We start from the raw sequence: 16,827 nt of genomic DNA, 5'->3' as shown, positions 1-16,827 counted from the left end.
GGCAGACTGCTCTGTCTCTATAGCTAACAGACCCACTGACCCAGCTCAACGAGCGCGTTTCCACTTTATGTCACCCGGATTTTACTCATCAAATGTGCAACAATTTTTGGGCTTTAAATCAAAACATTCCAGATTAAAAAATCAGCCAAAAACGGACCTGCTAATGTCCAGTCCAACATGGGAGTGTAGGTTGGTGCATTACACGTAAAACAACTCAAAAAAGAAGAATGACACTTTCAAAGTTATTGCTGCAGTGTTTGTCACATCTTTGGTCTCTGTCTTGTTAAAATGTTGTTGTTTTTTCTATCAAATAAAAATTTCTCTATTACATATTCTGAATTGTTGGCTTGTTTAGTCAGTCTTTTATAAAAGAATATAGAACTCTTTGGTCTACCCATAAGTTTAAATTGGATAAACAAACTTTCTCTTTTGTTTTAGTCTGTTTTGAAGATCCGTGGACATAGAAGGAACGCCACATGTTTTACAGACTACCAAAATATCCAAGTCCAGCAGAGTCCAATAAAACATTCTTATAAAGCGTTCCTATGCTGTCTGGAAAAGTTTATAATTTTGGAAGTCTTCATAAAAATGTTTTAAACCCAAATGTGGAAAAAGTTTTGAGTTTTCCTATTCTATTCTATTTATAAAACATATATTTTTTTCTTCTAAAAACACTGCGCATCGATTGTAGAACAATTTTACATCAATGAGTTCACTTTTTTAGATTTTTATCACAATTTGAGTTTAATATATTAACCATTGATATTTTGTGATAATATGCAACAGGCTATGTGCACACTCAAATCAAAAAAGTGCAAAAAAACTGGGGTTCTTGAGACAGCAACAGCACCATTAGTTTTTAAAACTAGGTCTAGTTTAAATGCCAGCAACCAAAATTTTACAACTGCTACTGTTTTTATTATTAAAGATTAAAAAATATACTTTCAAGAGCTGGTGTTGAGTCTTAATTAGGACTTGGTTTGAAGACGCAGAATAACTCTATTAAAAAAGCTGACAGCTGTGAAAGTCTTGTCAAGTTTCTACTCAAATGTCTCGTATCATTCTGTCTTGACATGGTGACAATTTTTAGAAATATGGGACAAAACATATTTTTGCAAAAGTTCCATCCTGCAGCTTTAATGTTAGAGGAACTACCAGATGTATGGAAGAATATGCAATCTCAAAATGAAATATGTAAATTTATGTAGAAATCCATGTACTCTTAACAATCCTAACTTGTGATTTGTTGTTCTTTTTCTCTTCAGCTGGTGACTCGAACCAAGAAGATCTTTGTGGGCGGCCTGTCAGTGAACACAACCATCGAAGACGTGAAGCAATACTTTGATCAGTTTGGCAAGGTGAAGGACATTTATTTAATTTTTCTTTTTAGGTCTTGAAAGCCATAGTTGTTTCAAATACCAGGAAAAAAAACCCCCAAACATTTTCCAAGTGTTTCTCTGTGGCATCAGCACAGAAACAAATCAACAGCTTAGAAAGTCGAAGCACATCACAGCAATTTGGCAGTTTGCTCTGAGAAAAACTTCACTTCGAATCAAGCAGGTGCCTGGAGAGGAAAGAGTTACTGCGAGTACGAGGAGGGCGCGAAAGGATGGGGAAAGGAAGAAATAATGAGGCGACGGGCAAATGTAGGGGTAGGCGGGGGGTTAGGGGGCTGAAAGAGGCAACAGCAGAGGGAGTTGGACGGGGACGGGGGGGCTTGGAAAGTTTTGTACAGAGCGTGTGGTGATGGTGAAGAAGAAGTGGGGGGATTATCAGAATCTGAATTAATCTGATGTAACAGCTGCTACTACCCACAACCCCCTTCTGGCCCGTTACCGTGGTGACCTGGCTCGCCCATTGTCCCCAAGTAATTCTGTGGGTAAGGGGCTTTTTGTTCTGAAGGAGAAGGGATGAGGTGGGTGTTAGGATCAGTCCGCTGGCTGAGTTAGGGGTGGGCTTTTAACATATTTATATTTATATGTATATATATATAAAAAACAAAAAAAAACCAAGTTGAATTGACCTCAACAAACTTCTCTTAAGATTCCAAATTTATGCTTTTGGAAATCTGGGTTTTAGTTGAACTTTTTCTGAACTTCACATCGAAATTCAGTTCAACTGTGCAAGGCAGAGAATGGATGATGGACTCACAAAGGCTCCGGGGAGGGAGGGCCTTACTTTGGAGAGGCGTAGGAGAGGGAACTGGGGCAAAGATGGGGCGACTGTGTGTTGGTGGGGTTCGGGGGTGGGGGGTGCAGCTAGGGCTATTATACCTCTAAACAAAGCAATGCAAGTATTTTGCTAGTTTGTTCAGAAGTTATCTGCGTACGGGACGCCACTTTCCTAATCGTTCTCCCTCCTACATCGAGCATGACCATCAACAGATTAGTCGATGGTGATGGGATACTCTTCCACGCTGATGATACGCTACTAAACCTGACTGAAAAAGTCATCCAAACTTTTTAAACGCCTAGACGCAGGGGCCGCTTTTAGGCAGCACGGCTTGTTGCGCCACCTTATTTTCCCTGCCAGAAGCTATACGGCCTCAAGCTCCTCGCCGCTCCCTCCTCAATCATAACATCGAGATGAATTTTCGCCGAGAGGGATATCGAGGGATGGCCGGTGAAATGTGGGCTGCAGCCATCCATGGAAGTTCCTGATTAGACTGCCTCACTGGACCTTTTGTGTCCCGTCCTGGTGAGGACAAAGGAGCGCGGAGAGGGATGGGCAGGGAAGATGAGAGGTGGGGAGGGAAAAAAGAAAAGGGGATGAGAGGGAATATTGTTTGGCCGTACGCCATTTGAAGAATAAAAAGTATAGCCGGGGAGGTGGAATCGACTCTATTTGCGGCTTTTTAATGTTGTTGTTTACGTCCTTCAGGGGGATTTGTGTGAGGCCTCAGCTCAAGTTCTTACTTCACAGGAGACAGGAGAAACCTTGTTAGGCTTGGATTTATTCTAGCTACGTTATCTCTCCCTATTAAGCAGCAAGTGTGCATTAGTCAGCACTCTCTGGGCCAGTTTTGATTGCTCCAAATTCTGATGATTTTTCTCCCCGCTGAATCAAAACCAGACGAAACAGGAGGACCTGGATGTAATGAGCAACCATCAGGATGGAGGCAAACACTGACTTGAGAGGCTGCTTGAAAGGTCCCCTTTCACAACCACACTCTTCACTCACCTCTGACCTTTCTGTGGGCAAAATGTCCTCAGGGGTTCGCGCACACATACACAGTGTCCTATCACTAACACTCTTATGTGACTGTGACAGATTATTCTGGGGGAACTTATCCAGTAAACTTAATATAGAGCAGGAGCGCAAATGAATTTACCAAATGTTTACAAGTACCTCTGCGTCCAGCATGAAGCATAGACCTGTCAGCAGAAAGATTGGGTCAACTCTGACATAAGATTCTGTGTGTGTGCAGGGGTGTGTGTGTATTGAATAGACACCTGTGTCTTTGCTCCATAAAGGGAGGCCGGGCCGAAGGGAGAGGTCAAAGGGAGAAGAGGAGGAGGACTTTTGGCTGACTGTGCCAACAAACAAAGCCTGCAGGCCTCTTTGTTCTCCCTCTGCCTTTGTCTCTTCACTCTTTTTTTCCCTCTTTGACCCAATCTTTCTCCCTCTTACAGGACTCTCTGTACTCTCTTTCACCGTATCTCCACCTGTTGCCATTCCTCTTGCTATCAGCTCTCTCTGCTCTCATCGAGTCTCCACCTGCCGGATTCACCTTTCTGTCTGTGACTGGCTACTTGTTTGCATCGATTCTCTCTCTCTCTCTCTGCGGCCCTCATCGTCTCTCTGGCTCTCTCCCGACATTCATAAAAGCATATTTGATGTTGGTTGAAGGGGATTTTGTTTTTATTCAGTTCTTCTCTACAGGACCTTGTTGTTACAGTTTCTATGGAGATCTAAAACTTTAGCAGGGAGAAGAGAGGCACTTGTGGGGGGGGCCTTCACGACGCCACTTCCAACTTTTTAACCATACGTTTTGGGAACTGTTGGGAACATATTTTCCCGTCTTTTCCCTCCCACCCCGGACCACCACTTTGTAACCTGTTTCTTCTCCTCCTCCCCCCACCCGTCTTCCTCCTCTCTGTCCATCTGTTGCTGAGCCTCCCTGCAGAACTTGAGAAGGGCTGAGGTCAGGCAATATGCCGCGTGGCAGGACGGAGAGCCTCGCTAAAAAAACCCTGTGTTGTTTGTCTCCCACCCAGGTCGACGACGCCATGCTCATGTTCGACAAGACCACAAACAGGCACAGAGGTGAGACGAGGCCGACCTTATCCGCTCGCTCGTTTCTCCTGTGCTCCTTTCTTGCTCTCCATATTTACCGCTCTTCCTCCAAGCCCTTCCTGGGTGGCTATTGATCCCCCTCCCTCCCCCCACAAGTGTCTCCTTCCTGTGGGCTGAGCTGGAGGAGACAAACGGGGCTAGTCTAATTAGCCAGTCTGTTAATCGGGATCAGGATAAAGCCTCCTTAAGCACCTCCTCCCCACCCTGGGATTGATCGATTATGACAACCTACCAGCTTTGCCCAGTCCTTCTGGCTCAGGAAGGGGGGGAGATGGGGGTCAAGGATGAGTGCAAAATAGCAGCATTGAAAGTGGGGGAGGGGGGCCAATGTGTTAAGCGGCTATTACAGCGCTAATTACTGCAAGCTATTAGCTCTCCTACTGTACAGGAGGCCTCGCTACTGTACTAGCGAGGCCTAGTGTGTCTGTGAGAGTGTGTTTTTACAAGTTCTTGTTCCTCCTCTCGTCAGGGTTCGGATTCGTGACATTCGAGAACGAGGATGTGGTCGAGAAGGTCTGCGAGATCCACTTCCACGAGATCAACAACAAAATGGTGAGCGGCTCGCCCCGCGGCGGTCAGAGAAACGAGCGGCGCCGATTAAATCCTGCGCCCCCCTCTGCCCCCATCCATCCCCAACAAAACAGGTGGAGTGTAAGAAAGCTCAGCCCAAGGAGGTGATGTCTCCCACCGGCTCGGCCAGGGGGCGCTCTCGGGTGATGCCCTACGGGATGGACGCCTTCATGCTAGGAATCGGTATGCTGGGTGAGTTGCTATCGATCGGGACAGGAAAGACGTGGTGGCGGCTCACGTGAGGCTGACCGTTTCCGCGGCCTTAAAGGTCACATGACGTCTCTGCGGGAGCTGAGCGATGATGTCCGCCGCTGCCTTCAGCAGCTTGTAGCTGTGTGCACTACATTTAATTGTGCCCACCAGTGGAAAAGAAATAAAAGTAACACAACCTTGCTGTATAAGTATTCACTTTCCTTGAAATTAGCCACAGCAGCAATCATCTCCAGGGTAATTTGTTTGAACTTCTATGGAATAGAAACGTAACAATCCGGAGTCCTGCTAAATAAAACTAGCTTAGAGCTACAAATGTTAAAATGAAGTTTAGAAAAACCCTCCACTTTTATTTTTTATAAATATTTGCTGTCATTTTTAAAGAACAACAATTTTGTTTCTGTTTTTAAATTTGAAGAGAAACTAAAACTTGAAAATCTTTTCAAAAAGAGGATGGACACAGTTTCTTCTATTGGATATTGATAAATCTATGTAAAAAATCGTTTTAAAAAGCACATAGTTTCCAACCAAATGACAAGAAAAAAACATATAAAGGATATAACTGGGAATTTTAGTGTCACTCCAATTGTAGGAGTCTGCTAAATGGAAAAAAATCTACTTAAACTTGCATATACTAATATATCTGTATTTAAAAACGTTAGTTAGTATCGTTTTTAGCCAAAGAGCCATTGTGGAAAGTCCCAAGCTAGCACGAAGGTGATCTAATGATTTTCAAAATGTGTTTCAACAAAACATGTGGGAATTGTTACAGTGGCAGGAAACTAACTGCTTATCGCTTTGAACACACTGTCGCTGCAGTACAACACGGTAGTGGCAGCATGATGCTGTGGGGATTTTTTTCTTCAGTAGGGCGATGGCAGCTAGTCAGAGTGGAAGAGGAAGCTAAATGGTGGTAAATACAGGACGATCCTGAAATAAAACTTGTCAGAAGCTTAAGAAAATTAGAAACGGGGCAACTAAACACCAGGAAAGTATCTACATGTGCTTGCAGTACTTTTCTAAAAATAAATGTCAAAAGCTATATTTTTTTCCCCTCCACTTGTATATGTTGCTGTCATGTCACCTGCTTTTCACTTTTTTCATGTTGAAATGCCACTTATTAAGAGCTCCGATTGACTTTTAGTTCAACTTAAGCGTCAGACTGAAGGAATTTTCCCTAAAACCTCTCTATTGTTGCTGATGCTCTTTAAGACTTTTTGTCACGTCTTCATTCAAATATTCTTTTCTAATCTTAGAATTTTCCTCTTTTATAGTACAGCACCAGAAACTTAAGTTACCATGCCAATGCCACCACCTGCTGTTCAGACTAAGAAGTGCTTTCTGTCTTTCAGCTCATTCATTAATTAGCAAGTGAACATTAAAAGAAGTTACGCTTAGTCACAGTTTGGAGAAAAATAAATAACACCTTCTTGTGCCTACTGGTGTTTCTTGTAGCCAAGGCGTTGAGTTCAGGTTGCCTCCAGTGAAAATCTCCGCTTTGTGAGTTCAGCTGAGAGTGAAACCGAAGCCTAAACCGGTGAGCTCGCCGTTCCAGTTCTTGTAAAGAAATCCGGAGCACAAGAGTGGAATTACATCCACAGACTCATGAAGGCGTCAGCGTTGAGTCAATGCGTCCTCTGAGTCTTTAACGCCAGTGCTAATGTTTCCGGTGCGTTTCATTGTTTTGTGGAGGGATCCGGATATTTACGCTGGTTTTTCTGCGCCCTGCAGGTTATCCCGGCTTCCAGACTGCCACTTACACCAGCCGGAGCTACGCGGGCATCACTCCTGGATACACCTATCAGTTCCCTGGTAATCACAGCACGCTCACACACGTTTCCATCTCGTAATAACTCAGAAATAAAATAAATCAAAGAAACAGCGGTGCATAGTTTGGAGAATCCAAGCCAAAAAAAAAAACAGTACTCAGAAAATTGGTTTATGTAAAATCTAAAAGAGAAATAACAGTAAGATAGCTGCTACGTTGCTGTGTATATGTAAATTATTATGTAATTTGCTGCTCAAAAACTCAGATTATTGTGATTCATTGTATATATAATGACAATATAAACACCTGGTGCAGAACAAAGGCGTAACATTTCCCAGTGTTTACCACTACAAAGGAGATGTGCAGTCATTTGGACAAAAGTGAAAGAAGGGAAGAAATGTCAAGCAACTAGATTCACTTTACTGAATATGTGAACGTGAGAGACATCATTTAGTTAATGCTACCAGACACCAGGCTGTGGCTTCATTATGTTTCCTAGGTAATCAGTAAAAATTGTTGTCATTTAAAAGAATCCAGTGAAAATTGTCATATTTTGTCTGTTTCAGCAGTTGTTTAAAACAGACAAATGTATAGAGAGGCACTGATCAGATTAGTGGTGATTTTCACGTTTTTTAATTATTTGACCTCTTTAAAAACTATAACATACAAGAACTGCATTTAAAACAGTTCTTGTGGCCTTGCTGCTGTTGGCAGTCATTAATTATTCATGTTAGTAAAGCTGTGTGTGTGTGTGGGTGTGTGTGTGTCACAGAGCAGTTGCTGTAAATCTGTTTTATTAAAATACAAACCAAATGATTACAGATCTGACACGTTAAACTGGAATTAGCATCTTATGTTAATAGCTGTGTGTGTTGTAAAGGCTGCAGATTGTTACTTAATTTCAAAAAGGCTTCCGATATTTTTGACGTGATCAGCGACCACACAGCTCAAAGGATGAACAGCAAACTGGTTGTAATATGTTCAGCCTTCCTGTTATCTGCCTTAAATCGTAAACTCACTCTGTCACAGCCAGAATAAACCGCAAATAGGTCATGGAAAAATATGGTTTTTGTTCATATATCTTTGTGCATTTGGATAATTTGACTCTTCTTCTCTCAGTAGCATGAATAACGTTGTTGACCTGTTAGCCCGGGGCGTTCACTGATCAGAAAAACATCTGCTCAGGATCAATCTAGCGGAAAATCACCCGATCCCAGCCACCAGCTGATTTCTCAGTGCATCACTAAGGTGTAGCTTATTTCCAGCAGTAGAGCAACTATAGTCCTGATTTATAAGTGTAAGACAACACAAACACATTTTGTTTTGCTAACATTGCTCCCAGAGTGTCTGTATATTTATATATCCTGCATTATTACTACAACATGACTTTAGGACAGGAGTCTGCAATCTTAACAATCAAAAGGGCAATTTTTTTTGCCCTCATTCCAACTAAATAAAACTCGTCTTTAGTCGCAAAAAGACAGCTTTCATTTGTGATAAACATTCACTGCTGCAGGAAATTTGTTGTTATTCTTAAAGCGCCACAATTTAGTTTCCTATTTTTGGATTTTAAAACAAATTAAAATGTGAAACTCTTTGCAAAAAGAGGATGGATGCATTTGATGTTGATATAACTATGTAAAAATAAAAGTATATAAGAGGTCTTATCAACCTCGTGATAAGAAAAATAGATATAAAAAATATCTTTATTTTGAATGACACTCGATGCCTTGAGTGTCATTCTGTTGTAGTGTAATGCACTTATTTCATTAAAAAAGTTGAAAAACTACTAAAACCAGCACTTGCTAGTATCTACATCAAAAACCAAAACATTAGCTAGATATTTATCATTTTTAACTTTTAAAGAGCGATTGAAGGAGGTCCAAAGAGACTCTTGGCTCTGGAGCTGCAGGCTGCAGAGCCCTGCTATAGGATCATGTTTTATTTACACACACAGTGTGATTAGCTTTTAAAATCATACATGAGGGAATTCTTAGTCCTTAATACCAGATGCTAAGAAAAAAAAATCAGCTTTTCGGAAAATACTTTCTAGGGGTGCTCCGATAAGTCGGCCGGTTGAGAAATCGGTCGCGATTTCCTTCATTTTGAGAGATCGGCTGACATCTGACTCCTATCCATCTACGCAAAGATTGTAAAATCAGCCCCATTGTGCTCTGCTGTGAGAAAGGGTTTACCACTGGGTCACTTCTACGCGGTTAACAATAGTCATCCCACTGTTGCTACATTTAGCAACTTTTCAGGAAAAATGTAATCGATCAAATTCGGAATCGGCGTTCCAGGCTTTTAGAAGATTGGTGATTGATCGGCTGGAAAACTGCAATCGGTGCACTCCTAATAATTGCTATACCTTCTGCATGTGATTCAGTAAGAGCAAGTTGAATGTTTTTTCACACCTCATCCCAGGTGTTAGCGCTGCGTGATCACATTTTAAATTCTTCATATCGCAACCGGCAGCAGACGCACTGTCACAAATACAAACATGTCTCCACAGATGAAACACTGTGAGTGTAAATGGCTGCTTGTAAATATCAGGGAGTGGCGTTGCTTAGCTCTGTGGATCTGTGTGTGCGTGAGTGTGTGTGTGTGTGTGTGGGCGTGTGTGTGTGTGTGTGTGTGTGTGTGTGTGTGTGTGTGTGTGTGTGTGTGTGTGTGTGTGTGTGTTCAAGACGGCGTGGCTTTGTGTTACAGTAGAATGTGTGCTGATCATCTGGGAAATAACCCTAAAAATTAGATTTCCACCAAAGAAAATTAGAACTCTTGCTTTTTAAATATGAAATCACTCACTCCGATTGGAGTCGCTAGTTTGGGTGACGGCGTTTGTGACACTTATTTTATTACCTGCCGTTTCAGAATAATTACTGGGAGAAATTTTATTTTCATTTTTGGGGGGGGGTTCAGTTCTGTCCTTCAGTTGCTTTGTGCGTTTGTTCCTGACGTCCTGTTTATTCAGCTCCTCACCTCCGAGGCTTCTCCCTCGCCTTTAACGTGCGTACGTGTGTGTGTGTGTTGTCCTTGCTGGCGTGTTGTTGACGGTGTGTGTCTCAACAGCACTCTGATGTTTCTGTTTTAGAGTTCCACTTAGAGAGGACTCCCCTTCTGACTTCACCCCACCCCCCTGAGCTCACAGGTCAGTCAGTCCCTCCTCTGGACTTTACAAGCAGCATCTTCTCAGTCTGCTACTCCACATGTCGGCACATCACCTCATCACTTCTGGTTTGCATGTTTGTGTTTGTCGATCCTCCTCGGTTTCCATCTGAAGGCAGGATTGGTGACAGTTACCGAGATGGCCTCCATTGTTCTCTGCTAAAATGATGTATTGTGTGACTAAATGACATGTTGTGGTCACTGGAGTGAGATCCGTGGGCAATGCTGCAGTTGCACGTCAGGTTCTTCAGAACCAGGGATGTATAACCTTGATTTTCTTGTTGTTGTTTTTTTTTTTTTCCCACCTCTGCCTTTTCAGCCATTCCTCTCACAGCGTACGGACCAATGGCGGCGGCGGCGGCAGCGGCAGTCGTTAGAGGTACAACATTGTATTTCCTAGAACACAGAAGTCCAAATAAAGTGCCTTGTAAAAGACTTTACACCCATTGAAATTTTTCACATTCTTTCATGTTACAGCAATAAACTTCAGCGTGTTTTATGGAGGTTTTATGCGATAGACCAATGCTAAGTTGTGCTTAATTATGAAGTGGGAAAAAAAGATTCAAGGTTTTCAAAAGTTTGTGCAAGTAGAAACTTTCAAGGCGTAGTGTTCATTTGTACCCAGTGGCCCCCTAAGCACAAACCACTGCAATGGCCTGTCAGGATGACACATTTTGTGGATGATAAATTGTACCAGAGGTAATGATAATGTTACTGTTTTGAGACTATTTTCAAATAATATAATAGTTATGGCATAACAATGCAAGTGCACCCTCTTAAAGACCAATAAACTTTAATTTCTATTGAATATTTGACATTGAAACTGGGAGACATTTTAAATATCTAAAATAAATAAACTCCGGCTTCCGCCCACAGTCCAAAACCATGACTGTCAGGTTAATTGGTCTCTCTAAATTCTCCCTAGGTGTGAGTGTGTGTATGGTGGTTTATCCTGCCCTGCGACAGACTGGCGACCTGTCCAGGGTGAACCCGCCTCTCGCCCGGAACGTTAGCTGGAGAGGCACCAGCACCTCCCGACCCCACTAGGGACAAGGGTGTTAGAAAATAGATGGAGGGATAAAATAAATAAACAAAACACCAAATAAAATGGGTACTGAGGTTTCTGAACAAAATTGCTCTTCGAAAAAGTGGCCAATTGAGAACAAAACCCCACACAGAAAACGTTAGTCGTTCAGTCTTTTGTAGAGAGATATTAGAAAAGCAATCGTGCATATGCAAGTTATTGATTAACTTTAATTAATAAATTGCTAAACACACTCCACCTGTGTGTGAAACATGTGGGAGAAGGTGCTCAGGTAGGATGAGACCAAAATTTAACTTCTAACCTTTCAGTGGCAGAAAGCCAGCACTTTACATCCACCTGAACAAGCAACCCCTCAGCTAAACACGGTGATGCCAGCGTCATGCTGTGGTGATGCTTTTCTACAGCAGGAAAAGTAAAACTGATCAGTGTTGATGGGAAGATAGGTGGCGCTAAATGCATTACAGTCATGAAAGAAAACCTGGCAGATGCTGCAAAAGACTTAAAAACGGTGACAATGGCCTAGTCAAAGTCCAGACTTCCACCCAATACAAAATGCATAAAAATTGATGTTCTCAGATGCTCTCCGTCCTGTCTGATTGAGCTTGACCTTATCTGTAAAGAACAAAGAGCAAAATAATAGGGTGGAGTCAAATAGCTAAACTGGATTTCCTGCTAGAGAGGCTGAATACGAATTTATGTGAAGTAGGTTCAAGGGCTGTAATAACATTTTCAAGGCACTGAGTTATAAATTCTCCTCATCTGAACAACCGTCTCTCGTCAGAACTCTCGCTCAGCTCTGGTTAAGACGGCAGAGCATTTATTTCACTCTTTCCGTTTTTTTAACATTGAACGACGATTGCAGTGATCAGCGGATCGTCCGTCAGTGAAGCTGCTTTCTTTCCCTTCCAGGTTCCACCCCTTCTCGCACCGCAGGATTTTTAGGAACGAGCAGCCCGGGTCCGATGGCCGACCTCTACGGGACGGCCAGCCAGGAGTCGGCTGTCAGCAGCTACCTCAGCGCTGCGAGCCCGGCCCCGAGCACCGGCTTCAGCCACAGTTTGGGGGTGAGTTACCACGACTCACTGGTCAATTTCTGCTCAGCATGCTGTGAAAGTGGCTCAGAGGTACCAAACATAACTTGGTAAACTTCCGAAAATCCACACCGTTTACAGTTTCTTTGTTTCACGGTGCGACATCATTGTTGTGACCTGTTTAACACGTCCAACCCAAAACCATTAAATACCAAACTAAAGCCACAATAATTGGACACAGTTATGCTAAAAAGTTAAAAAATATCTATCCAAATGCATGACTTGTGGACATTTAATTTTTTTTTTTTAATTGCCTATTATGAGTTCAAACGTGTAATCGGTCGGACTTGTCCACTGCTATTGTTGGAAGGGTGTGGTGAGACAGATTCAAGTGGCCTTTTTTTGAGAAGCCATAGTCCTTGGCTCTGAGGTTGCATCACTTTTCAGCCCTGCAGGGTGCTGCTTCGCTCGACAGACCAAACGGGTCGACTGCTGCCGAGCAAATTGTTTGCTGGCGAATGGACTGAAATTACAGAAGCACTGGTTGCTAAGTTCTGCCATAAAAATAGATAGGTGCGTTTTGGAAAAGGCTCGACAGAAATAGAAGCCCCTGCAGCGCATTCATGTCCTGTGAAATGTTTTGTATTTTTTATTACAGCAAAATCTCCAACATCAGTGTATTTTATTGGGATCTTACTTGACAGACCAATGGAAAGTGGTGTGTGAAGGCGAAGTGGAAGGAAGTAGCATACGGTTTTCAATTCAAAAAGAAACAAAAGTGAAAACATGCGTCTCCTCTCCACCTTTCTCTGCCAGTCTTTCAGGGTATGTCTTGACCAGCTTTGCATACCCAAACTTTTTGCCAATTCTTCATTGCAAAAATAGCTCAAACTCAAATCGGGTTGAATTTAGAGTATCAGAAAACTGTGGTAACCCAGAGTCTGGACTTGGAGTGGACCATTCCACATGGACCTCTCCAGCTGTTCCAGGATCACCGTGGGCCTTTTAGCCGCTTCTCTGATTGATGCAGTTCTTGGATGGATGTCCATATCTTGGCAGGCTTGCAGTTGTGCCAAACCTTTTTCATTTTGCTCTGCGAGTTAGCTTAGAACAATGGTTCCCAAAGATTTTCTGGGCCCCCGTATGGATTACAATACCCCCTACCCCCCCAAAAAGAAAACAAAATCAACCAGACATTAACCTAAACACATATTTTGTTGTCAAACTCCATTGAGGTTTATTTCACACTTCAGGTTGCAACAAAACTACAAACCATCTTTACAGTGAAACAGTTTTGTGTATCTGTTTTTTTTTGTTGTTTTTTTTTCATTCATCCATACTGGTCCCCACTCCCCCCACCCCTGCAATGGCACTGCGCCCCCCCAGGGGGCACCCCCCACTCTTTGGGAACCACTGGCTTAGGATATTGTTTGATAACCTAACCCGTTTTAAACTACTCCAGAACTTTTCTCTTAGCATAGCTGTTGACTAATGTGCTGGCCGGGGGGAAAAACTTTAGCCGCTCAACCTCTCGTGGCTAACTAAGCAAGCTTGGTGGTATCGGCTAAGTCACTCTTTGGTTACCTAGCAACAGCTTGTAGAGTAACTTGCGCAGCAGCAGTTTAAGATTTTGTTACTGCCCCTCAAAATTACCTAAAAATAAATAATGGTCTGGCAGCCTTTTAGATATTTAAAACAAATATTAACCAATAATCATCGATATTGACTGATATGAAACCCTTACATCGTGATATGTTTCTCAGTCACATCGTCCAGCTCTACTATATGCATGGTTAACAACTGTCACCCTACAGTTGCCAATTTACCAACTTTGTTGCTATATCTACAATATTTCAGACAAATAAATTTGCCAGAATCTCAATCGGCAGGTGAGGCTTTTTAGAGATTGGTGATCGGCCTGACAGCTGCAATCGGTGCACCCCTGGTTTTCTGTTTAACACCACCACCTCTTCAACCAAAGAGCGCGGGTTGTCTTTTGTTCCGGTGCAGCAGCTGTTTTAATAATCTGACACATTAGAAGAGATTAAAATCAAAGTGCGCATTTTGTCTAACAGCAAACTCTAACCTGGCCTGCTTGCTCCCACAGGGCCCTCTGATTGCCACCGCCTTCACGAACGGCTATCACTGAGAGTGTGAGTCGGTCCGCCGCGCTGGCTTCCGCCTCTCGAGGCGCAGCACATTACACGGCTGCGGTTCGGCCGACCTGTGAGTAATCCGGCTGCTTTGTGTGTCAGTGCAGAGCCGTAGACTGACAGCTGGACGGAGTTGAAGCTACGTCGGAGCTGATCTGGTCCGTCTCTGTCCAGTCCGCGTCTCCTCTGCTGCGTTCGGGCGGCCGGACATTCGCCCCGCCTCGCCTGGTGTCAGCCGCATCCTGCCCACCTTACTGACACCTCACTAAACTCCACCTTTTTTGCAAATGAAGCAAACTAAAGAAAAAAAAGAAACTTATCACTACATATTATAGCAACACATTCGAATGCTGTATTTTTGTTGTTGTTTTTGTCATGCTGTTTTTATGTTTTAGCTGTATTTTATTTAGCTATTTGTCCTCTCCAAACAGTGATCTCTCTGAGAGAAGGCTAGTTAGGTCTCCAACCTGCTTGTTTTGAAGCTGTAAAATGATTTTACATTTCTCTATTTTACACTGAATGTCAACACGTAATACTAATTTTTGAAATAACGCCAGGAATTGTATATCTTGGTAGGTTTTAACCATGAGTTGTTACACTAATTACCGTCGAACAGCGCCGACAGACTTATTGGGCCCCAGTGAAAGTATTTAAAAAGCTTTAAATTATAGTCATCTTTTATTGCGGTGGTATCATCTCACACTGAAGAATGTAGAAAAATCCAACTTGTAATTTGAGTACGTCTATTTGTTGGGTGGGGAATAAAAAGGGCATCGACCAAACAAGCAGGACGCATGTCGACAGCGTCTAGTTCAGGGTAAAGAAACAACTGAAGTTTTAAAAAATATATGTAAACAAATGCAGGTTTTAGCGAGTTTTCATTTTCTTTTCATGGAATAATTACATTTGATTCCCTCAACAGAATGACTGAAGTTCGTACTTATTTTCATTTAGATTCATTTTTCGTATTGTTGAGCTGGAAACTGCAAAATATCAACATTCCATGTAAGAAAATGTAGCCATTCTCTTTTTGACAAAGTTTGATGTTTTTCTTTATATTAAAACTAAAAAACAGGAATTAAATGGTTTCTCTTTAGGAATTACTACAAATTTTCTTTAGTAGATATTTATCATAAGCTGCCAAATGTGTTTATTAAATAAGGTCAGGTAATATCTAAACCCGATGTATTCAGCTGGACTGAGGGCAGAAATGGCTCTTAGGTTGATTTTAAAGGTCGCCGACCCCTGGTCTAGTGGTTGCTATGGAGACTTGGTGATGCCAAGATGCTCTGAATTTTAGTCTTAAACAACAATTCCTGTTTAAACATTTTCTTATCTCTTTTTCCTGACTCGTGTCGCCACACATCCGCCCTACTCCGAGTGTACTTTATCTTTTGTCTTTCCCATTTTGAAGAGTGGCATAGAGGAACAAAACTCTGTCACAAAATATTTACAAAAACAAAAAAAAGCACTGATCAACTTTTCTTTTTTTTTTTTTTTAATTAATATTCATTCAAAATGTTTCTGATACATTTATTAAATGGCATTTTCAGATTTAGAAGTAATTACGTATGTTTCCGTCAGTTTCATTCAAAACATTCTTTGTTTTTGGATTTTTCTCTGTTCTTCAGCGTGAGAATATTTTTCTGCCACAACAGATGAATTTATTTTAAGGATTTCTACATATTTTTTACCTGGGTTGCCAAAAACATGGCTACATCTGTACTCTCTTTAGCCTTCAGGAACTGTAATATTTTGTAAAATATTGTAAATACGACTAATTTCCAGGTAGCAGGGCTCTGCCGACTTTAGTGTCCGGGAGGTTGGAGGCTTTTGGAGAAAGTGTGTGTGTGGGGGGGAATCTTACCTGTTACGTGTTTTATGCCCGCCTGGAGGTCAAGAACATTTCAGTTCGTCTGTCAACGTGAGACCAGCCACTGCACGGCGTTTCTCTCCAGACATTTGTAAAAATTGTGTGTCAGGTCGACGACAACTTCCTTGGAGATGAGACGCTTTTACTTTGAGTTCAGCAGGAAAAGAGCCTGAGTCTGGAACAACACCTTCCGCTTTTGGGAGGTGAGGGTGTGAAAACACTCCTCTGTCAGGAAACGTGCCGTTTTCTTATGTTATCATGTTTTACCTGATTTTTAATATCCAATAATTTGTTTTGTGAAGGAAAATTAAGGACTTTGCATGCAGGAGCTGTCGTGAGTCGGGGACCGCTCCGTGATTTTCATGTGAATGTGTCATGTGGTTTGATACACATTGGTCTCCAGTGTGCCATGTGCTGTATTTCTTGGGGGGCATTTGCAAAATGTGAAATATTAATCTGATTTTCTGTTTTGTTTGTTGTTTTTTTATTATTAGTAGTACATTAACATCTATATCAGGGTGCGGATAGTAAACCGCGCCGTCCGCACCTTCCAGCACTGCATATCCACTGGAGGTCTCAGTCCGTAGCAACGTGACATCTTTTCTTCTTTTCTTTTTCTTTTTTGTCTGTAGACCAAAACGAGAGCTACTAGGACGCTGCACTGGCCGTTCACCATAAACTTACGTTTTCCTTTAAATGTTAGCTGAAGAAAAAAA

The 16,827-nt window shown here is 42.2% G+C and overlaps 1 protein-coding gene across 3 annotated transcripts in view; it reads left to right on the top strand.

The window, feature by feature from the left end:
- The window catches only part of msi1 (musashi RNA binding protein 1), a 28,930-nt gene extending 12,103 nt beyond the window's left edge, over window positions 1-16,827 (top strand). Inside the window, exons 6-15 of one of the 3 annotated variants that reach the window (XM_023343689.1) lie at window positions 1,266-1,358; window positions 4,218-4,266; window positions 4,766-4,848; window positions 4,941-5,058; window positions 6,808-6,888; window positions 9,936-9,992; window positions 10,329-10,388; window positions 11,964-12,118; window positions 14,193-14,238; window positions 14,346-16,827. In XM_023343689.1, coding sequence (XP_023199457.1) covers window positions 1,266-1,358; window positions 4,218-4,266; window positions 4,766-4,848; window positions 4,941-5,058; window positions 6,808-6,888; window positions 9,936-9,992; window positions 10,329-10,388; window positions 11,964-12,118; window positions 14,193-14,234 — 738 coding nt within the window. In that variant the 3' untranslated portion in view covers window positions 14,235-14,238; window positions 14,346-16,827. Of the gene's footprint in view, window positions 1-1,265; window positions 1,359-4,217; window positions 4,267-4,765; window positions 4,849-4,940; window positions 5,059-6,807; window positions 6,889-9,935; window positions 9,993-10,328; window positions 10,389-11,963; window positions 12,119-14,192; window positions 14,239-14,340 lie in introns of all 3 variants that reach the window. The other 2 variants (XM_023343688.1, XM_023343690.1) reach the window with 2 other exon arrangements.

The sequence above is a fragment of the Xiphophorus maculatus genome, chromosome 12 (genome assembly GCF_002775205.1).
Source record: "Xiphophorus maculatus strain JP 163 A chromosome 12, X_maculatus-5.0-male, whole genome shotgun sequence".
Taxonomy (NCBI): Eukaryota; Metazoa; Chordata; class Actinopteri; order Cyprinodontiformes; family Poeciliidae; genus Xiphophorus; species Xiphophorus maculatus.
Note: the sequence above shows the minus strand (reverse complement) of the source record. Positions and strands in the feature narration are given on the sequence as shown.